At 42.5% G+C, this 23,600-nt stretch overlaps 1 protein-coding gene across 1 annotated transcript; it reads left to right on the top strand.

The window, feature by feature from the left end:
* The first annotated feature begins 1,076 nt into the window (after nucleotides 1-1,076).
* Nucleotides 1,077-6,116, top strand: LOC126176294 (uncharacterized). Its single transcript, XM_049923445.1, has 2 exons — nucleotides 1,077-1,476; nucleotides 6,097-6,116. Exons 1-2 carry the CDS (start codon nucleotides 1,077-1,079, stop codon nucleotides 6,114-6,116), a joined length of 420 nt encoding a protein of 139 aa, XP_049779402.1.
* Nucleotides 6,117-23,600: the final 17,484 nt, after the last annotated feature.

The raw sequence follows: 23,600 nt of genomic DNA, 5'->3' as shown, positions 1-23,600 counted from the left end.
GAAATATGTGCAACAGACACATCATCCCTGACTCCCAAAGATAAAACATCTGTAAACATATAGCATCTAAGGATACCAACTTTCAAATAACTGTCTAACACCTACTATCACTAAAAATTCATATTATAGCTCATACGTGATTATAATAACAATATTTCACAATAGAAGTTCACAGTTGGCTCCTAGATGCCTTAGGATCGTGAACTCCGCCTGTATGTAAGTATAAATGTAATCTATAAAAATACATTCTTTATCATAAGATATACATAATATTCATTATTCACAACACACATAGGTGAACTTGAAGATGGCACTATAATCCGAAACAGTTAAGCTTATTGTGTAGAAACATCTAGATCAATTAAAGCTGCCAAAATACACTTCCATAATTCATTTATTTTCTTCGTTACTGAAATAAAAATGGTTTGAGATTATCTGCAGCATTATTATTCTCAAAAGTGGCACCGTACAACGAACGTGCATCCATATCTGCCGGTCTCCAGAAAGGGAAGAAGGTAATTAAAAAACAATTTAATAACTGTTCTCTGTTACAAAAATAGTTTTCACTTCGTAGGGCGACTGATATAACATCGCTGTATTTGCTTTGCTTTAATAAAATCACATTACGTTAAGCATACTCTGCATCATAAGTATTACACAGTAGACATAAATAATACTTATATTTTACACAATAATACTTTTGTGGTTCATGGTGTGGGTTCCTGTTGTCATGTCCTAGTTCATGAACCACGGGAAACGTATGAGTGGCCAAGTAAGTGGTCCCATCAGTCGGGATACTTTGGAATAAGGCAGGGGCATCTCGGACATATTCTGAGTCGTGGTCACCTTTGTGCTCATACGGCAAAGACTACCAAATCCACCGGTTAGTCCCGCAACCGTTAGGAGTAAAGCTCAATGGAACTCGGGGCATGTAAGGCTAGCAACCTGCTTTCCTGGTACTTTAAATATGATGCTGGCAACAATCAGAGCAAAATGCCTCGGACCTTTGGAGGTGACGGAGTCCCACCTCTGACAAACCATAGACTCCTAAGATACGACTGGGCAAACAAATGGCAATGAGATGGGGAGCTATTAATATCAATGGGGGCTACTCTGGGAAGAAGGTAGAGCTGGCAGAGGCTGCAAGTAAGATGGGGCTGGACGTTTTAGCTGTTAGTGAGAAAGAAGAGGAAGTGGGAGAATACAAGGTCTACCTGTCAGGAGTCCAAGCAGGAATAGCACAATGGGGTGTAGGAGTTTACATCAGGAAAGAAAAGGAACCCAGCGTAGTTGCAATAAGGTATGTAAACGAACGACTGATGAGGATAGATTTGACAGTGTCTAGCAAGAAAATTAGGACTGTGTCAGTATATTCGCATTGTGAAGGGACAGATCAAGACAAGATGGATAGTTTTTATGATGCACTTAGTGATGTCGTTGGTAGAGTAAAGGACAAGGACAGTGTTCTGCTCATGGGTGATTTTAATGCCAGGATTGGAAATCGAACAGAGGGGTATGAAAAGGTTATGGGTAAATTTGGAGAGGATATGGAGGCCAACAGGAACGGGAAACAACTCTTGGATTTCTGTGCCAGTATGGGCTTAGTAAGCACAAACTCCTTTTTTAAACATAAGAACATTCACCGGTATACTTGGGAAGGCAGGGGAACCAGATCTGTCATTGACTATATAATAACAGATCAGGAATTCAGGAAGGCTGTGAGGGACACATGTGTATTCAGGGGATTCTTTGATGACACTGATCATTATTTAATCTGCAGTGAAATTGGTATTGTGAGGCCGAAAGTGCAGGAGGTCAGGTCCAAATGTAGGAGGATAAGAGTGGAGAAACTTCAGGATAAGAAAATCAGACACAAGTACATAACAGTGATCTCAGAAAGGTACCAGTTAGTTGAATGTAGTCAATTACAGTCATACGAAAAGGAATGGACAAGGTACAGGGACACAGTACTAGAAGTGGCTAAAGAATGTCTTGGAACAGTAGTATGTAAATGTAGGCTGAAGCAAACAGCTTGGTGGAATGACACAGTCAATGCAGCCTGTAAAAGGAAGAAGAAGGCCTATCAAAAATGGCTACATACTAGAACTCTGGTAGACAGAGAAAGTTATGTTGAAGAAAGAAACAAAGCCAAACAGATAATTGCAGCATCCAAGAAGAAATCTTGGGAAGACTTTGGGTCAAGCTGCTGGAAAAGCATTCTGGAGTGTAATTAGCAGTCTTCGAAAGGGAGGTAAGAAGACAAGTATTTTGGACAGGTCAGGAAAACTGCTAGTGAATCCTGTGGATTCCTTGGGCAAATGGAGGGAATATTTAGAAGAGTTGCTCAATGTAGGTGAAAATACGATCAGTAATGTTTCAGATTTCGATGTACAATGGTATAGGAATGATGATGGAAATAGGATCACATTTGAGGAAGTGGAGAAAATTGTCAATTGATTGCAGTGCAAAAAAGCAGCTGGGGTGGATGAAATTAAGTCTGAACTCATCAAATACAGCGGAATGTCAGGTCTTAAATGGCTACACAGGATAATTGAAATGGCCTGGGAGTCGGGACAGGTTCCATCAGACTGGACAAAAGCAGTAATCACACCAATCTTTAAACATGGAAACAGAAAAGATTGTAACAACTACAGAGGTATCTCTTTAATCAACGTTGTGGGTAAAATCTTCTCAGGTATTGTTGAAAGGAAAGTGCGAGTATTAGTTGAGGACCAATTGGATGAAAATCAGTGTGGGTTTAGGCCTCTTAGAGGTTGTCAGGACCAGATCTTTAGCTTACGGCAAATAATGGAGAAATGTTATGAGTGGAACAGGGAATTGTATCTATGCTTTATAGATCTATTAAAGGCATATGATCGGGTTCCTAGGAAGAAGTTATTGTCTGTTCTACGAGATTATGGAATGGGAGGCAAACTTTTGCAAGCAATTAAAGGTCTTTACATGGATAGTCAGGCAGCAGTTAGAGTTGATGGTAAATTGAGTTCATGGTTCAGGGTAGTTTCAGGGGGTAAGACAAGGCTGTAACCTGTCTCCATTGTTTTTCATTTTATTTATGGGTCATATGTTGAAAACAATAGACTGGCTGGGTGAGATTAAGATATGTGAACACAAAATAAGCAGTCTTGCATATGCGGATGACTTAGTTGTGATGGCAGATTCGATTGAACGTTTGCAAAGTAATATTTCAGAGCTGGATCAGGAATGTAAGGACTGTGATATGAAGATTAGCATTTCCAAAACGAAAGTAATGTCAGTGGGAAAGAGATATAAACGGATTGAGTGCCAAATAGGAGGAACAAAGTTAGAACAGGTTGACGGTTTCAAGTAGTTAGGATGGCAACATAGTGAAAGAACTGGAAGCGAGGTGTAGCAAAGCTAGTGCAGTGAGCGCTCAGCTACGATCTACTCTCTTCTGCAAGAAGGAAGTCAGTACCAAGACTAAGTTATCTGTGCACCGTTCAATCTTTCGACCAACTTTGTTGTATGGGAGCGAAAGCTGGGTGGATTCAGATTACCTTATCAATAAGGTTGAGGTTACGGATTGAAAGTAGCTAGGATGATTGCAGGTACTAGTAGATGGGAACAATGGCAGGAGGGTGTCCACAATGAGGAAATCAAAGAAAAACTGGGAGTGAACTCTATAGATGTAGCAGTCAGGTCATGTCATGGTGGGGTCATGTTACACGCATGGGAGAAGCAAGGTTACCCAAGAGACTCATGGGTTCAGCGGTGGAGGGTAGGAGGAGTTGGGGCAGACCAAGGAGTAGGTACCTGGATTCGGTTAAGAATGATTTTGAAGTAATAGGCTTAACATCAGAAGAGGCACCAATGTTAGCACTGAATAGGGGATCATGGAGGAATTTTATAAGGGGGACTATGTTCCAAACTGAACGCTGAAAGGCATAATCAGTCTTAAATGATGATGATGATGATGATGATGATGATGATGTAATACATCAGTGTCCGACATGGGGGAGAATTATAACAAACAAACGGTATAATGAAACATAATGTGTCCTGTCAATCTATCCATTCTTTTAATCAAATTGTGCCATAAATTTCATTTCTCCCCAGTTCGATTCAGTAGGCAGTAGCTGTGCCATTTGCCATTTAATCCCAACAACTTCTGTAGTACAACATTTCAAAACCTTCTATTGAGTTCTTGTTTGAACTCCACAGTTCTGTCAAGTACAACGGTACCCTGCAGAAATAGACCTTCAGAAAAGACTTCCTTACACTTACACTTATAATCATTTTTAACGAATTTCTATTTGTCAGAAACTCTTTTCTTACTATTGCCAGTCTCCATTTTAAATCCACTCTTCTTCAGATAGCGACAGCTATTTTGCTGGCCAAGTAGCAAATCTCAGTTAGTATTTTTTTATCTCATTTCAAGTTCCAATTACCTGAGCATCTCCAAATTTGATTTGACTAATTTCTTTACCCTTACTTTACATTTGTTGCTAATCAGTTTATAACATCTTTTCAAAACTCCAGCTGTTTCAGTTGAGAGAGGACAAGTTACTCTCTCACCTAATTTCTGCATATGGAAAATTATTAAAGTTTTCATTACAACCCGACGCACCTTGAACGAGACTCCAGAAAGTTAACGGCCTAAGCAGACGTTGATGGAGCCTGGTAGGGCGCTAAAGGCATGAGGTATTTTAATGGTTCTTAGCTCATAGAAATGGCATGTTGGGAGTTGAAACCAATTGGTGGGGACCCAATCCCTCAGTAAATCTTGGCAGACAGGCCCACAGCTGTACAGGGCAGACAGGGCAGCCCCTCCTGGAGACAGGTCTCCAGCAGAACAATGCCAAGCTACCTGCAGCAGCGCCAGCGGAAAGCTGGGCTGGGGGAGACGAACTGAAGGAATGCGTCTACATAGTAGAGTTGAAAACTGGGCATTTTGTGCAGAGCCACATGTAATAAAATTTCACAAGTTTTCGTGTTTGCCGGTACTGCAAATAGGCCTGTGAACCACTTCCATCGGGCGCCTCAGTGGTATAAGAAACTCTGGTATCTGAGAAGCGTTTGCAGGTAGAATCTTTATTATACCTCATAGCTAGGACTAACAAGCTCCAAGGCACAGGCGATTTAGATAAAGATCTTTAGAATTGTATCTGTTCACTTGTTGGTGTAGGAAGTGTCATGACTTCAGAGAAAATCATCTTCCCCCTCTGCGAAAACTTAAAACAGCCAGTAATTGGCACTTTCTTTTTTTTTCAGTGATTCCTGTTTCTTAACTCTTGTCCTGGTCAGCATGAGTTTGTGCTGTCATATGGGAGGGGAGATTTAGCGTATATAAAGCCCTGTGATTGGCTCCAGACGGATTGAAGGCGGTGTCATTCGTGCACTTTGTGGGAAAACGGATTTTTTTTTTCTGAATAGGTATGAGGCACTCGGGTGTTGGACTTTGGTCTGGTAAGGAGTCTTCTGGTCGATGCTCGGATCCATGGCACCTTCTGTGACCGTCAGATCTCGTTGCCTAGCGTAGTCAGTCAATTTGACTGCCCTTGAGCAGAATTTTTAATTCATGGCACCTGCTGTGACCGTGAGCTTGTGTTGCCTAGCGTCGTCATTCAGTATGTCCCTTGCGCAGAATTTTGAATTGATGGCACTAACTGTGGCTGTCAGATAGTAGATAGTATTGCCTAGTGAAGTTTTTCTTTCCCATGTTTAATGTGGTGCACTGGGTAAAGTAGATTCGCCTTGCTGGCGCCTAGACATAGTACTAATATTTAATTACTACATGTATGTATTTTCATGTTGTGGTTGTGACTTCCGTTCAAATGGACCTGAGCACTATGGGACGTAACATTTGAATTCATCAGTCCCCTAGTACTTAGAACTACTTAAACCTAACTAACCTAAGGACATCACACACATCCATGCCCGAGGCAGGATTCGAACCTGCGACCGTAGCGGTCGCGCGGTTCCAGATTGAAGCGCCTAGGACCGCTCGGCTACCACGGCCGGCTGTGACTTCCGTGTCACTTGATTGTTTGTTTTTGACAGCGATCGGCGTTATGCTGATTTGTTAGGATGGATTGAGATTTTTGTTTGTTGGCACAGACAAGCTTGCTGTTATTTGAATTCGTTGTCAGGAACTAGGAATCAGTGGCTCACCGGAGCGTAATTTAGATTAGAATCTGTGTGGCATTGGAATGTGTAGTGATTAAACCCGTTTGGGTAAGAATTAGAGTGTACGCTTACAAGAAGAAGCAAGGCACGTTTGCTACAGAGTAGGGGAAGTAATTGTGTTTTGTTAACCATGGATCCACGTCAGATTATTAGCAGTGATCAGGCAGATATGACACGGGATTTTCAGGTAAATGCGGTTGCGGACCGGGCAGAAATGTCGAACGTAAAACCTGCAGAGTATGACGTCATGTCTCAGTCAGTTGATGAAAGTGAACGGGAGACTGCGGCAGAACGAAATGCTGATACGGGTCGCACCATCAGTGAGACTGGAAGACCAGAATCACGAACAAAACGTCACCGAATGATGGAATCTCGTTCATCTGGTTCGGAAGGTGTTAGCGGTGGATCTCTTTTTGAGGCTCTCATACAATTCGTGCAGGAGGCAGAAAGGAAGAGGCAAGAGGCAGAGAAAAAGAGAGGGGAGGAAGTGGAGGAAAGAAACAAATTAGTCGTAAGAACGGTCACAGACGGTATAGATGGAATCAAGAAAGAGATAGCAGGAATTCAAGAAGAGCTATATAATGTCAAGAAAACGACAGCAGAAACGCGTGAGGTTGCGGAACAGGCGAAGCGCGATGCCAAAACAGCCGCGATTGGTAGCGCAAGTAGAACGAAAGGACGCATCAGTAGTCAAAGAACAAGTTAAACAGGAAAGAACTGGGGTGTGTAAGGCAAAAAAGGCACTTGCAACTCTCCAAAAGCAAGGCAAAATAGTTCAAGAAACGCAGTAAAAAATGAGTGAGGCTGCGAAGCGAATCGAACAGATAGAAATCAAACAGGCCGAAATCTCTGAAGTTAAAGATCAGCAGCCTCGAGTCGCCGTGCAACTAAACGAGTTGTCTAAGGACGTTCGGCAGGTACACGAGCGGGTCGCGCAATGTCAAACACAATCTCGTCCGGCAGAGCGACATCGAGAGCCTCACAGAAGTGAAGAAAATGTTTTCCGACTCTCCGAACCGCTGTATGAGGACACACGCCCTACACATGGACGAATGCAGCAGGAATATGCTCCTCCCGCGGCGAAACGCGTAATAGAACACGCTCTGTCGGTAACACGCAGCATGTTAGAGACCGAGCCCGAAAACAATTGTACACGTCTACGGCGGTCAGAAAGGTTATTGCGTGAATCTGACAACACGAGGGGATACCATAACAGTGCACAAGGATCGTTGGGGCTTAGATACATGGAATCACGCGCTGCAGACGAGAGGGAAAATTCGTACGGCGGACACTTCGAACCTTTCGACCATAAACTTTCCTTGGTCATCCAGAATTTTCAAGTCTACAAGGTGGGAAACAGCGCATTACCTCGAAAGACCTGGATGGCACAGTACGATCACGTGCTACCAGAATCTTGGCCATTGAAGTACAAGCTCCAGTTTACCTGTGGTTTCTTAGAAGGGTCGATTGCAGAACATATGCGGGGAATCGCGGAGAGCTGTCGATCCTACGAAAAATTTAAGGACGCATTCCTGAGCACATATTTGTCGTAAGAACACACAGGAGAGGATAAAACAGGAGATCATGTTAGGAAAAGACTTAGAAGCGTCAGGATTACGCGGTCTTGTAAAATTCTTCGAATCCCTGTTCAAGAAGAATTGATTCTTGGATCAACCGTACAGTCCCAAGGAAATTATAAGGCACTGCTACATTAAATTACCTTTAGGTTACCAACAATTGCTCATCGGTAGATGCAGCGATTCAATCGAAGCTTTCAAGAGTGCGCTGTGCGAACTCGAGTACGTGAATGAAATTCACAACTCGCGGAAAGGAAGTAGAAATAATGATCATAACTGGCCGGATTCGCCAGAGAGGAATGACGGTGGACGAAATGGGGAAAACATCGATCGAATCGAAACCAAAATCCAAACTTTAATGGGAATAATCAGCCATCATGGGAAAACAGAAGAAGACTAGGAAATTATAATCATAACTACAACTACTACCAACGAAACGGAAACTGGAGAGAGCAACACAACTCCAACCAGAGTCAACAGGATTCTAGAGACCAACAGCAAAGCCATAGGTCAATGGAATGACCAACGTAGAGAATACGTGGAATTGAGGCCACCCATCGCATGGGTCACGCAGAGAAAATTAAAGCAGCAATTGATACACAGCCGCTGCGGACAGCTCAAAACAATCTACATCTACAACTACATTTATACTCCGCACGCCACCCAACGGTGTGTGGCGGAGGGTACTTTACGTGCTACTATCATTATCTCCCCTTCCTGTTCCAGTCGCGCATGGTTCGCGGGAAGAACGACTGCCGGAAAGGCTCAGTCCGCGCTCGAATCTCTCTAATTTTACATTCGTGATCTCCTCGGGAGGTATAAGTATGGGGAAGCAATATATTCGATACCTCATCCAGAAAAGCACCCTTTCGAAACCTGGACAGCAAGCTACACCGCGATGCAGAGCGCCTCTCTTGCAGAGTCTGCCACTTGAGTTTGCTAAACATCTCCGTAACGCTATCACGCTTACCAAATAATCCTGTGACGAAACGCGCCGCTCTTCTTTGGATCTTCTCTATCTCCTCTGTCAACCCGATCTCGTACGGATCCCACACTGATGAGCAACATTCAAGTACAGGTCGAACGAGTGTCTTGTAAGCCACCTCCTTTGTTGATGGACTACATTTTCTAAGGACTCTCCCAATGAATCTCAACCTGGCACCCGCCTTACCAACAACTAATTTTATATGATCATTCCACTTCAAATCGTTCCGTACGAATACTCCCAGATATTTTACAGAAGTAAGTGCTACCAGTATTTGTTCCGCTATCATATAATCATACAATAAGGGATCCTTCTTTCTATGTATTCGCATTACATTACATTTGTCTATGTTAAGGGTCAGTTGTCACTCCCTGCACCAAGTGCCTATCCGCTGCAGCTCTTCCCGCACTTCGCTGCAATTTTCTAATGCTGCAACTTCTCTGTATACTACAGCATCATCCGCGAAAAGCCGAATGGAACTTCCGACACTATCTATTAGGTCATTTATATATATTGTGAAAAGCAATGATCCCATAACACTCCCCTGCGGCACGCCAGAGGTTACTTTAACGTCTGTGACGTCTCTACATTGAGAACAACATGCTGTGTTCTGTTTACTAAAAACTCTTCAATCCAGCCACACACATGGTCTGATATTCCGTAGGCTCTTACTTTGTTTATCAGGCGACAGTTCATAAATGTACCGAACGCCTTCCGGAAGGAAAATGGAATCTACCTATGAGCCTGTATTTAATATTTTCTGGATCTAATAAACAAATAAAGCGAGTTGGGTCTCAAACGATCGCTGTTTCCGGAATCCATGTTGCTTCCTATAGATTCTGGGTTTCCAGAAGTGACATGATACTCGAGCAAAAAACATGTTCTAAAATTCTACAACAGATCGATGTCATAGATATAGGCCTATAGTTTTGCGCATCTGCTCGATGACCCTTCTTGAAAACTGGGACTACCTGTGCTCTTTTCCAATCATTTGGAACCTTCCGTTCCTCTAGAGACTTGCGGTACATGGCTGTTAGAAGGGGTCACGTTCATTCGCGTACTCTGTGTAGAATCGAACTGGTATCCCGTCAGGTCCAGTGGACTGTCCTCTGTTGAGTGATTTCAATTGCTTTTCTATTCCTTGGGCACTTATTTCGATGTCAGCCATTTTTTCGTTCGTGCGAGGATTTAGAGAAGGAACTGCAGTGCGGTCTTCCTCTGTGAAAGAGCTTTGGAAAAAGATGTTTAGTATTTCAGCTTTACGCGTGTCATCCTCTGTTTCAATGTCATTATCATCCCAGAGTGTCTGGATATGCTGTTTCGATCCACTTACTGATTTAACGTAAGAACAGAACTTCCTAGGATTTTCTGTCAAGTCGGTATATAGAATTTTACTTTCGAATTCACTGAACGCTTCACGCTTAGCCCTCCTTACGCTAACTTTGACATCGTTTAGCTTCTGTTTGTCTGAGAGGTTTCGGCTGCGATTAAATTTGCAGTGAAGCTCTCTTTGCTTTTGCAGTAGTTTCCTAACTTTGTTGTTGAACCACGTGGGTTTCTTCCCGTCCCTCACCGTTTTACTCGGCACGTACCTGTCTAAAACGCATTTTACGACTGCCTTGAACTTTTTCCATAAACACTCAACATTGTCAGTGTCGGAACAGAAATTTTGGTTTTGATCTGTTAGGTAATCTGAAATCTGCCTCCTATTACTCTTGCTAAACAGATAAACCTTCCTCCTTTTTTTGATATTCCTATTTACTTCCATATTCAGGGATGCTGTAACGGCCTTATGATCACTGATTACCTGTTCTCGCTTACAGAGTGAAAAATTCGGGTCTGTTTGTTATCAGTAGGTGCAAGATGTTATCTCCAAGAGTCGGTTCTCTGTTTAATTGCTCGGGGTAATTTTCGGATAGTGCACTCAGTATAATGTCACTCGATGCTCTGTCCCTACCACCCGTCCTGAACATCTGAGTGTTCCAGTCTATATCTGGTAAATTGAAATCTCCACCTAAGACTATAACATGCTGAGGAAATTTATGTGAATGTATTCCAGATTTTCTCTCAGTTGTTCTGTCACTAATGCTGCTGTGTCGGGAGGTCGGTAAAAGGAGCCAATTATTAACCTAGCTCGGTTGTTGAGTATAACTCGACCCATAATAATTCACAGGAACTATCCACTTCTATTTCACTACAGGATAAACTACTACTAACAGAAACAAACACGCCACCACCGGTTGGATGCAATCTATCCTTTCTAAGCACCGTCTGTGCCTTTCTAAAAATTTCGGCAGAATTTATCTCTAGCTTCAGCCAACTTTCCGCACCTATAACGATTTCAGCTTCGGTGGTTTCTATCTGCGCTTGAAGTTCCGGTACTTTACCAACGCAGCTTCGACTGTTTATAATTCCAATACCGATTGCTGTTTGGACCCCGCATGTCCTGACTTTGCCCCACACCCTTTGAGGCTGTTGCCCTTTCTGTATTTGCCCGAGGCCATCTAACCTAAAAAACCGCCCAGTCCACGCCACACAACCCCTGCTACCCGTGTAGCCGCCTGTTGCGTGTAGTGGACTCCTGACCTGTCTAGCGGAACCCGAAATCCCACCACCCTATGGCGCAACTCGAGGAATCTGCAGCCCACACAGTCACAGAACCGTCTCAGCCTCTGATTCAGACCCTCCACTCGGCTCTGTACCAAAGGTCCGCAGTCAGTCCTGTCGACGATGCTGCAGATGGTAAGCTCTGCTTTCATCCCGCTAGCGAGACTGGCAGTCTTCACCAAATCAGATAGCCGCCAGAAGCCAGAGAGAATTTCCTCTGATCCATAGCGACACACATCATTGGTGCCGACATGAGCGACCACCTGCAGATGGGTGCACTCTGTACCATTCATGGCATCTAGAAGAACCCTTTCCACATCTGGAATGACTCCCCCCAGTATGCACACGGAGTGCACATTGGTTTTCTTCCCCTCTCTTGCTGCCATATCCCTAAGGGGCCCCATTACTCGCCTGACGTTGGAGCTGCCAACTATCAGTACGCCCATCCTCTGCAACCGCCGGGATTTTGCAGACTGAGGGGCAACCTCTGGAACAAGACAAGCAGCCATGTCTGGCTAAAGATCAGTATCAGTCGGAGACAGAGCCTGAAACTGGTTCGTCAGACAAACTGGAGAGGCCTTCTGTTCAGCCCTCTGGAATGTCTTTCGCCCCCTGCCACACCTCGAGACGACCTCCACCATAGGTGTGGGGTCATCCTCAATGTGGGCAGTATGCTGGACAGCCACAGCCGTAGTCTGATCGGGGGTTTGTGGGACGAGCTGGCCGTCCCTTACAAACCCCCATCCGGACCCCCACTGGCAACAGCCTCAAGCTGTGTGACCGAAGCCAACACTGCCTGAAGCTGGGAGCGAAGGGATGCCAACTCAGCCCGCATCCGAACACAGCAGTCGCAATCCCTATCCATGCTAAACACTGTTGTGCAAAGAACGTCTGAACTAATCTACAGAGAGCTCAAACAATTCGACACAAAATTTAAACAATGTCGCAGTAACTCTTGGAACGAGCGATATCAACCTGTTAGAAGAGAACTGCAATGGGAAGAGAAGGTGGAGTATGTAAGTAGTCTCCATGGATGAACTGTTTAACGTAATTTAATGTTGATACTGTGTCGTTTACCGTAATTTTCCATTTGTTCTATTTCAGTGTTATTTTTGTTTGTTTGTCATTTCCATTAGTTTTCAGCATGAGTCCTTGTTGAATGCGCTCAAATGAATTGCGTATTTGTGACATCCTCACGCCAGCGTTCACTGGCAAGCGGCAGACTGCAAGTTATATGTCATCAACAATTGGCACGTTTTGTGAGGTACCAAACCAGGCGCATTGCAATACTGAGTACTCCAAACAACTGAGTACTGCTCTTATTTCTTTGGCCCTGACAACTGTTGCCCGATTTCTGCAACTGAGCATCCTACTCTGTCGTAGCATTCTCGTAGAAGAGCCTTCACAAGTGGCCAATGAAATTGTTTCTGATTACTTTCCTGTGGTTTCTTGTACACTGTCCAAGAGACGGATGTTCGTCACTTTATGTTTTTCGTGGTGTTTAGACGGTAAATCGTGCCATAGAGCATGTGTGTCTCGATTTTCAGATGTGTTTCGTATGGTGTTTGCGGTCCACGCATTGAGCACGTGTCGACGCTAAGAGTCACGGTGTTATGAGCATGTGGATCTCTATCTTCGGATGTGTTTCATATGGTGTCAGTGGTCCACGCTTTGGGTGCGTGTCGATGCTAAGACTCGGTGTGATATGAACCATCACCTGTCATGCAGTGTAGTCTGTCTCATGGTGTAATTTTGCCAGCGCCATGTGAGTGCAGTAGGTGAAATATTGTGTATGGGGAATTAGCACGGACAAGTGCAAGTCATGGTACAGTGGCGAACCCCAGACCCGGAAATAGGAAGCAGAAACGAAATGATGGTCCATGGAAGAGACTTAAATTAGAAAAAATACTTATTTATGTACAATTCAGTATGCTTTAGTTCCATTTCAGCAGCAGCGATCCTGACAGAGGAGACAGGAGGCATCCTTTCACTATGTAAAATTACGTGTACACAATCATAAAATTCCACTTCAAAGGTTTCAGGCAAGTCACCAACAGCTGAGTGAGTAGACGCACTTCCTGACCAGCATCAGCAGACACCACCACCGGACATCAAAAACAAAAGGGGAGTCTACAATGAATAAATGCATGAAATTTCGCTTTGGTAGTATTAGCATAGCAAAGGCATACGGTAGTACAATAAGTTAGTATTTAGTATTGGGAGAAGTCTGCAAGTTTGGTGGAGGTATAGAGGCAGCGCCAGCAAAAAATTAGAGTGCATGACAGGAGTAGAACTAACCAAAAACTAACAAAGACACGTATACACACAAACAAAAACACCTCACACCACGTAATTTACGTCCATACGATGTTAACAGGGCCCTGCAGTCATTGAATTTATTTTTCGGATTTGTGTCCTTAGTAATATTACAAAAAAGAGAAAAATAGATATTAAGAAAAAATTGTTCACTCTTCTGTATTATTTTTCTGCAAATTGATTATATCAATGTAATGACATTTGTGAGAGAATATGGCAGCTGACCATACTTGAGGATTGTGCAGACTCTGGAACCAACATGGCAGACTGGACGTCATGGCCCACACCAGCCAACGAAAAGCGAGTGGAGCAGGCTGCCATAATGAGTCAGCTGTAGCAGCCCAGGTGCGGGGGGAGCCACCCGCTGCAACTGGCCACTGCCAGCTGACGCAAGTATGTCACACAGCCCTATCATCTACCAGTGCAGGCGGCACGTCACAAGCCAGCGCAGACAGTGGGATGCCACCTCATGCCGGCAGCAGCCCCCTAGTGACCGGCAACCTGCCAGGCCACTAATAGGGGGACAAGCAAGTCGCATGGCACCACAGCTGATGCACGCACTGAGCCTAGCCGACTCAGCAGGGTGCCAAGAGTAAGGTGTCCCGTCGACAAAAGGCGAGCTAATCCGATGTCCTGCGCCAATAGGAGTGTTCAGATGCAGAGCTGAATAGGAAGAGCAGGGCTGCCCCACATCCCACTAACGCTGAATGGATTTCTATGCCAGGGGGTGAGTTGCACGTCAAATGCAACGCTGTCACACCAGTCACTGATGGCTAACTGCTGCCTGACCAGGATGCCTCCAAGGCTCCAGCTGCAGTCTGTAAGCTGCCCAAGATGCTGGTTGCTACCCAGACACCAGATGCTGCAAGATGAGAGGAAACATCAGAGGTGCCTGCCACCAGTGCTGCCACTTTATGTGTTGAGTGAGAGACCATTCCACTCTGGCACAAATTGCTGTTCTTCAGTGCTACCACTCACAGTTTGTGTGTGTGCATGATTGCCGTGTTTTCAATTCATGTGACATTTTCAATTGTAAAATTTGTCTCCCCAGGGACCCTTGTGGAGGGAGCGATAGGATACCTTTCTGTAATATCATTATATAATATCTTTCTGTGTTTTTGTATGTATCAATTGAATTGTCTTGATTGTGACATATATGTTTGTTCTGTACATTTATTAATGCCCTGATTATGTGCCTGTATTTGTTTTCATGTCACAGAAAATAATTCACAAATTTACACAACTTAGGTAATATGACAAACAGATTACACAAGTGATTTCCTTGTTCATTGAGAATTTGAGAATGTATATGTCTGATTATTGAGACCAAATGAGTGACAGAGCAGGGGTAAATCAATGAGCAGAGAACAGTTCATACTCCAGGACATTGTAAATGATTAGGCACATTAGACATCTCTGATCTCTGGATATGGTGCGAATGGGTATATTTCTTTGCTGCAAGGCCTTTTAACTGCCTATCAAATGTTTATTGGTAGTCTGTGATGTAGAAATGATCCCTGGTCTAACATAATTCATACTACTCACGGCAAAGTTTTCATGTACTCTTGCTGGCTTGCAGCTTCATGTGAGTAAATGACCCCTGGAATGAATGAGATCAAGCTAGGATGTGTTTTAACCATGGGCAATCCTGATTGGCAAAGCTACACTTTATGTGTTATCAGGATGAGATTCTCGTACTATTTTAATGATTTCCTCAGGTTCATGTCACACTAAACAATATAGAAGTGAGACACTACCCATCCAAAAATCGACAGCAGGTAGAGAACAGTGAGAGAGGACAAGTTAATCTCTCACCTATTTTCTGCATACAGATAATTATTAAAGTTTTTATTAGAACCTGTTGCACCTTGAGTGAGACTCTAGAAAGTTAATGGCCTGAGCAGATGTTGATGGAGCCTATTAGGGCGTTAAAGGCATGAGGTATTTTTATGGTTCTTAGCTCATAGAAATGGCATGTTGGAGTTGAAACCAATTGGCAGCGAGCCCATCCCTCAGTAAACCTTGCTGGACAAGCCCACAACTGTACAGGGCAGACAGGACAGCCCCTCCTCGAGACAGGTCTCCAGCAGAACAATTCCGAGCTACCTGCAGTAGCGTCATCAGAAGGCTGGGCTGGGGGCGATGGACTGGAGGAACGTGTCTACACAGTAAAGACATAAACTGGGCATTTTGTGCAGAGCCACAGGTAATAAAAATTCATAAGTTTTCGTATTCGCCGATACTGCAAATAGGCCTGTGAACCACTTCCATCAGCCACCTCGGTGGTATAAGAAACTCCAGTGTCTGAGAAACATTTGGAGGTAGAATCTTTATTACACCTCATAGCTAGGACTAACAAGCTCCAAGGCACAGGCGATTTACATACATATCTTTAAGATTGTATGGCATGGGAAGCAACATGACTTCTGCGAAAATCATCTACCCCTCTGCAAAAACTTAAAAAGGCCAGTAATTGGCAGTTTCTTTTTTTTCAGAGACACAGATTTCTTAATTCTTGCCCTGGTTCGACATGAGTTTGTGATGTAGTGTGGGATGGGAGATTTATCGCATATAGAGCCCTGTGATTGGGTCTAGATGGCGTGAAGGCAGTGTCGTTCGTGCACTTTGTGAAAAATGGATTTTTTTTTCTGAAGATGTGCGAGGTACTCAGCTGCTGGACTTTGGTCGGTTAAGGAGTCTTCTGGTCGATGCTCTGGCATGTGTGGTTGGTGCTTGGGACCTGTCCTGCGACTGACTTCACTTGTGAGTAGTTTAGACTAGGGAGCCTGTGGTGAAGTTCTTACTGTATTGACAGTGAGAATTCAAACGTCTCGGACTACTCGTTTGCCGAGGGCACACTTATTCGTTTTTGGTTTACCAGTCTTGACGTTTGGTATCCTTGTGCACTCTGTCGTAAAAGTGAGCCAAATTGATACTTGGTACGACCAGTGAATCTACAGTGATTTCAGAGCTCTGGTAGAGAGTAAATTGCGATCCGTCTGCCTGATTGTTAGACCGTGAGATTTTTGCATTTCTTTCATGGCCGCGATTAATTCACAGGTGCTGCCTCATGTCTCAGCTCCACCGCACCCATCTCGCAAGCTGCAAGCTACATTGCCGCACAAAGCAAACAGGGTAACGTATTGCCACTCTGGCATTGTCAGGGCATACAGATCTCAATCACCACTTGCTCTCAGAAGCAGACTTTGATCAATCAAAGGCTGCTCAGCGTCATATCAATTCAGATGTTGTTATCCACATTTTTAGGGGCAGAGTACTTGACTCAGTTCTGCCACCCATGATCCTTGTCCGTTGTACTATTACACCCACTGTTAGTTGTTTACGGTATTCAATCAGTAACTAGTTTATCATAATTTATATCTGTCTTTTCATTTGAAATATAAATATTGTTAGAACTCTAGTAAAGTTTGCTTCATTCTCAATCATTTATATAGCCCCGAGAGGGTGAATTTTCACGTTCAAATTGACCTTCCAAGTCCTTTGCCGTCTCCGATCATCGACAACATCAAAATTTTTATTTCTTCTGCCTGAACTTCAATTCCCTTTTCATATTTCTCGTTGGTGTACTTTACTGCTTTCTCATTGTGTAGATTGAATAACATCAGGGATCGGGTGCAACCTGGTCTCATTACCTCCGCAACTATTCTATTTCGCGTCCATCGACTCTTATAACCGTTGTCAGGTTTCTGTGTTGCGCTCCTTGTATTTTATCGCTGCTACGAACAGAGTTTCAAAAAGTTTACACCAGTCAACAATGTAAAAAACCTTTTACTTTAAATCAACAAATTCTACAAATACAGGTTTGTCTTTCTGCCGTGTATCTTCTAAGAAGAGTCATAGGCTCGTTGTTGCCTCAAGTGTTCCTAAATTTCTCCAGAACGAGACTTATTTTCCCCGAGAACAACTTCGACAGGTATTTCCATTCTTGGTTGGGTGGTTGGTTTGGGCAGGGGACCAAACAGTGAGGTCATCGGTCCCATCGGATTAGGGAAAGATGGGGAAAGAAGTCAGCCGTCCCTTTTCAATGTTACAATCTCGGCACTTGTCTGATGCGATTTAGAGAAATCACCTGAAATCTATATCAGGATGGCTGTACGTGGATTTGAACCGTCGTTATCCCGAATGCGAATCCATTGTGCTAACCACTGCACCATCTCGCTCAGTCCCTTTCTTCTGTAAGTAACTGGTATTACTATTTTGCTACCATGGCGTATTAAACTAATGGTTCGATAATATTCACACCTGTTAGCATCTGTCTTGTTTCAAATTGGAGTTATGTCTGAGGGTATCTCGTCTTTCTCGTATATCTTGCATATCAGTTGTAATCGTTCTGAGATGGTATGCTCCACCAAAGACCTCAATAATTCTGGGGAACTATCGTCTGCTCCATGTCCTTCGTTCCGGCTTAAGTCTTTCACTGCTCTGTTAGTTTCCTTTTGCAGTATATCTCCCATCTCATCTTCAACTACTTCGTTTTTGAAAACTTTGTCTTTAAGTTTCTTTCCCTTGTAATAGCCCTTTATATATTCATTTGATCTTTCAATTTTTCCTTCTTTACATAATACTGGCATTCCATCTCAGCCCTTGATAAGCATGCAGATGCTTCTTTTTCTCCAAATATTTCTACAATTTTCTTATAAGCAGTATTTATCTTTCTGAAAGTCATACACGTTGATATAGCTTCTCATTTCTTCCCTCGAAATTCCTCTTTTGATATTTTGCATTTTGTGTCTAAAATAATAAATCAACTTAAACCCTGAATACATCAGACATGGGAGCTCGCAGAAAGTTTTCTAAGAAGGGGCAAGATTCAAAACCTTCCAGTTCGGATGTAACTGATTTGGTGAGTTTGAAAACATATCCTGCTGCAAAAACTACATTTGACAAGAACACAAAACATATCATATCTCAAAAGACTGATAGTTATCTACCTAAAAGTTTTGAGGTAGATTATTTTGGTACATAAGCAGTACGCATATTCCAATACTATGTGCAAAGTACGTGTCTTTATTTATTAATAAGAATATGGAAGCCACGTTTTTGATTCAATGATCTGTAGATTCGTCATCATATAACTAAATCCAGTGCACCCATCTAGTTATGAAACAAAGGTAGAAAACATTTATAAAATAATTTACTCATTGTATACTAAAGCGAAGCTGAAAAAATTTGAAATCGGAAATAAAGAAAAAAGTCACAATGATTGAGAAAACCATGCTGGATATCAAAACAAAATGCCACATTAACTGTTTCAAATTATCCTCGTCTCTTCAGTTTGTAACAAAATTGTGCAGCATGCCAACTACAATACAGAACTGGTAGCTATGTGACTCTGCACCCGTAGAATATGAGGAGTTTTCAGTTCTGAAGTTCACATTTCTTTTCTCACTGAAATTTCACACTTTTATTTCCTCTCTTTTTTAACTCTATTTGAGCGTTAAATTGACAATGAACTGAAATCCTTATTTCATACTATGTATTATATGTCTTGGAAATAACTGGCTTGGCTTCGTATTTTCACGACCATTAAAGTTTGAAACGAGTGCGATAATTTAACTCGCACTGGGCAATCGGATTTTATAATTACATAAAGAGCAGGTTCTAAACCGTTACTACAACTGGTAGTTACCTTGGTGAAATGGCCCCAATGGTGGCTGTGCAAACGTCTTCCAAGCTGGTTATTGCAGTTTGTACAACAACACGCTCCCACTTTTCCACTTTGTAATCTGTTAATATTACAGGAGAGAGATTAGTGTTAAGAAATAATAAAACGGAGGACAGTACTGATATAATATAGATAATCATTCGTACTAATAAATTTGCAACGATGCATCCATCTTAACACATCGAGGCCAGGAGCCAGAAAGGCGAAGAGGGAAGTGACAGGTGAAAGATGTCATACAAAAAACTAATATTAATTTTACAAAGATGGTCCTGTCAGTCACTCTGCACCTCTGAAGTTTAACAGATACCATTTCTATGGTCTTTCATCTTAAGCCCGTAAATTCTTTTCTTGTTATGGATAACTAACACATTCTATAGTCAGACCATTATATCTGTACTAAAAAGAAATTCGTTTCATTTAAACAAGAAAATAAAGAAAAATTAATATCGTGTCTCTATATCTTCTACCGCAGATATCGCTATTTTCTTTTTTCAGCTGGTGTATTTGGGGTTAAGTATAGATGTAAACACCTACAATGTATATAAACAGTGGTACAAAACAAATACATAAATGAAGTTGAAGAAACATACCTTAATTTTTGATGGCAAATGTACGCTTCCTCAGATCATTTCTGCATATGAACTCGTCACATATGGCATCAAGGTCGAGTTTCATCGATTCATCTCTATGGGCATTGAGAAGGGAGATGGCATTAAGACGATCCCGCCTCATTATAGAACGGAGATACATTTTCACCCTCCGCAGACAAGAAAACGATCGCTCAGCGGTGCAGGACGTTGCCGGAATCGTCAGCACAACAAGTATGAATTTCACTAGTTCAGGCAGTAGGTCAAACAGGTGGTTTTCCAATTTTAGGTATTTCACTATGTCATCCAACGAACTAATATACGCAGAATCACTACTTTGGGTAATCTCATGAAACATGCTTCGGTGGAGAAGCAAGCGTTCTTTGTCTATATCTATTTCGTAAAAAGATAAAATATCGAATGAATGTTTGTTATCACCACAAAGAAATCGTTCAATTTGATTTACAAACATGAATGATTGAGTTTTGAACCGTGATTCCAAGAAGCTGATGGATGTATCCATTGTTTCATAATACAATCTTCTATATTTGTCACATACTTCAGTGAATGTTTCTACAGATGAATTGATGGAGCCATCGTATTTCTTACGGAATTCTCTTCTACGGGGTAATTTTGAGGAATCAACTTCCATATCTTGACATTTTGAAGTTACTTCACCCCAGAATGATTCAAAATTGTTTCTCATAAATTTAATAGAAGTTACAAGAGTGGAAATTATCTTATTGGCCTCCTCTAAGTGTAGGGATTTCCTTTGTAGTGCTATGTTTACGGTTTCAATGTGACCAAACAGTTTTACCATAAGTAATAACATGAAAAAGAAATCATATGCCTGCATATTAATCAAAAAGCCGTTTGCTTTGGCCCCAGTGTCTGAAATGACATTTCTTGAAACATTTTGAAAAAATTCCTGAAGTTCTGTATAGTTGGACAAAACTGAAGACATTGCTAAGTATCTTACGGCCCACCTTGTAGGACAGAGTGGTTTCAAATTTGTAGAGGCCTCTGCCTTCAGGTGAGCAAAAGGATCTAATCTTCTAGGTGAATCTCTCACAAAATGTATTAAGTCCTTCATAACATTCAATGCATTTCGACATTCTGGAACTGCTTTCACAGGGTCTTGTAGTGTTAGATTTAAACAGTGTGCAAGGCAGTGCACAAACATAGCTCTCTTCTCCATTTCCATAAACTTTGCCTGGACACCACTATATAATCCGGCCATGTTAGCTGAACCGTCAAAGCAATGGCCCTACAATTAGATGTAGGCAAATCAAATCGTCTTTAAATGTCAATAATAATATGAAACAGATCCTTAGCTGTGGTACTTTGTATTGAGTATAGCCCTAAAAAATATTCTTCTATCTCTAGCGAAGCATCAACAAATCTTATACAGATACTAAATTTCTCTTTGGTGGCTATGTCTGTGATTTCGTCTGCTATTATTGCAAAAATACTCTGCACTCTTGATATCCTCCAACAATTTTCTAAGAAGTGTATGACTTAAAATGGCCAAAATTTCGTTTTGCACATCATGAGATATCCATTTGTAAGTTTCTCGCTGTAGCCATATTAAAAGTAGCTGGTTATCTTCACATCGAAGGCGTAATAAATTGTCAAAGTTCGTTGTTTCATCAGTATGCCCACGTATTGCAAGCCCCTATACTGCTAAATAACGGAGGGAAGATATGATTTTTAGTAAAGAACCTCGGTTTTCTTTCATTTGTGTCAGTTTTTCTTTGGAAATCTGGCTAAATACATTGACATTCGATTTTAAGGATTTGAATTTCTGTACAGCTTCTCTGTGGCAGCCCGATGCTTCATGCGCTTTCAACTTTTCTACCCCTTTCTTCCAGTTCGAAAAACCAGTTTCCATGAAAGGTTTTTTCCATTTTGTGAGAAAACTGAAAACGATCTTCTTCAAACATTTGTCTGCGAATTTGGAAAAAAATAACATATTTTACCTTATTGTAATCGATCTATGCAAACTGCTGTTTCCTAGAGGGCTGATAACAGCATTGTTTCCTCCGGGAACAGTGTTTTTTGTCACCGCCACAGTTTCGTCACTATCTGTGTCTTTGGTGTCACACACTGCACCACTATCACTAGGTCTATCTTCACCATCGCTAACACTTGCCACATTGTCACATTTCTTCCTAATTATAAACTTGTCCATTTTAAACTGGACAGTAAGGGACGAAAGATTAACAACTGAACCGAGTCACAGTGAGACTAACTGACCACTGGCGATGCCCAGCTCCGGAATATTTACGTTCGCTGCCAACATTAGCTGCGGCCTGCGTAACAGTACTGTGCGCCAAACAAGAAGTAGCCATGTAACAATAGTGTTGATTATTGTCAGGGTCAGCTCTAGAGAGGGGGCGGGGAGGGGGAGGGCGAACCGTGCCATCGACCAGGGCGGCAGATTTTTGGGGGCAGCAAATCCATCTTGCGTAAATGAAGGAATATGAGAATAAATTGGAAATGTAAATTATTCATAAAATCAAGGGTCTTATTGAAAATTATCTAAGGTACAGAAACAGTGTGCTCCGATTTACGAAAGAACCGTTTCCTCCAACAAAAATGGCTTAAAATGTATTGCACTGTAAACGTATCACTGACTGCTGCTTTGATCTTAAAGACATATTCGCAACAAAGAGATGAATGTGTGTGATATGTGAAAATAAGGCGTTATGTATGAAATATATTGTGGGAAAAGTTGACTATGTCGAAAAAGTGGGGTTGGGGGGGGGGGGGGGGGCGCTTGACATGTTCGAGCGGGGCGGCAAAATCCCTGGAGCCGGTGCTGATTTGTGTGGTGTCGTACCTACTGATTGTCAATAGAATTTACAAAAATGAATGAAGAGTCTTGAACATTTCCTAGTCCTTCTAGCGATCGCCATCAAATTCGGTGTCACTATTGCTCATTAGTTTCTTTTACAAGCTGCCAGCAGGCTGCTGTGGGAGGAAGTGGAGCTCGTCCTAGCAACCAAAGCGCTGCGAACTCATGGTGAGCTTTCGTTCCCCACATACCTCCGTACAGTAAAAGTGTGCGAATAGTACAAATGCAGGGGACAAACCCTGTCATGACAGTTCGCCATACGCAGAGGTTGGAGGAGTAGCAAAAAGGAATAGGCAATAGCTCGTAAAATTGGTATTTTTTTCCTACATAATCATTACATACTATTATGCAAAAATGTATGTGCAAGTTTTAACGAATTTCCCAGTAAAGGATGAGGAAGGGGGAGAGAGCGGTGAGAAATGCATGTTTGAATATTGGTGGGGGAGGGGGGGGGGGGGCGAGGCCCCTACTTTTGACTGTTGGGGGGAACAAAGTACCTTGCCCCCCCCCCTTCCTAAGTCGGCGCCACTGGTTCGTATCCATCTTGACTGCGGAACAGCGTCAAACCTGCAGCCACACCAAGGAATCGGCATAATTTCCCGCGAACAGGGAGACGATTAACGTAACGCACGATACATAGTGATTGCTAAATCTTCAGTACTTTTCGTCACGATCGACAATGGTATATCCGCAGTTTAATGGAGTCGCAGACGATGACTACCTGAAACACGAGACACTTCTGTAATGAATAAAAGGGCACTGTTCAGATTCCAGAAGGGAGCAAGTATCCATCTTTGCCCAACCCGATGGCAACGATCGA

The sequence above is a fragment of the Schistocerca cancellata genome, chromosome 3, assembly GCF_023864275.1.
Source record: "Schistocerca cancellata isolate TAMUIC-IGC-003103 chromosome 3, iqSchCanc2.1, whole genome shotgun sequence".
Classification (NCBI taxonomy): Eukaryota; Metazoa; Arthropoda; class Insecta; order Orthoptera; family Acrididae; genus Schistocerca; species Schistocerca cancellata.
The sequence above is the reverse complement of the archived record's forward strand: the minus strand, read 5'-3'. Positions and strand labels throughout refer to the sequence as shown.

Bases quoted from the DNA above. Each gene is read 5' to 3' on its own strand.
- LOC126176294 (XM_049923445.1), top strand. From the start codon at position 1,077: ATGAGATGGGGAGCTATTAATATCAATGGGGGCTACTCTGGGAAGAAG. The intron at 1,477-6,096 runs GTGATTTTAATG...TTGTTGGCACAG, and splicing joins GGACAGTGTTCTGCTCATGG to ACAAGCTTGCTGTTATTTGA.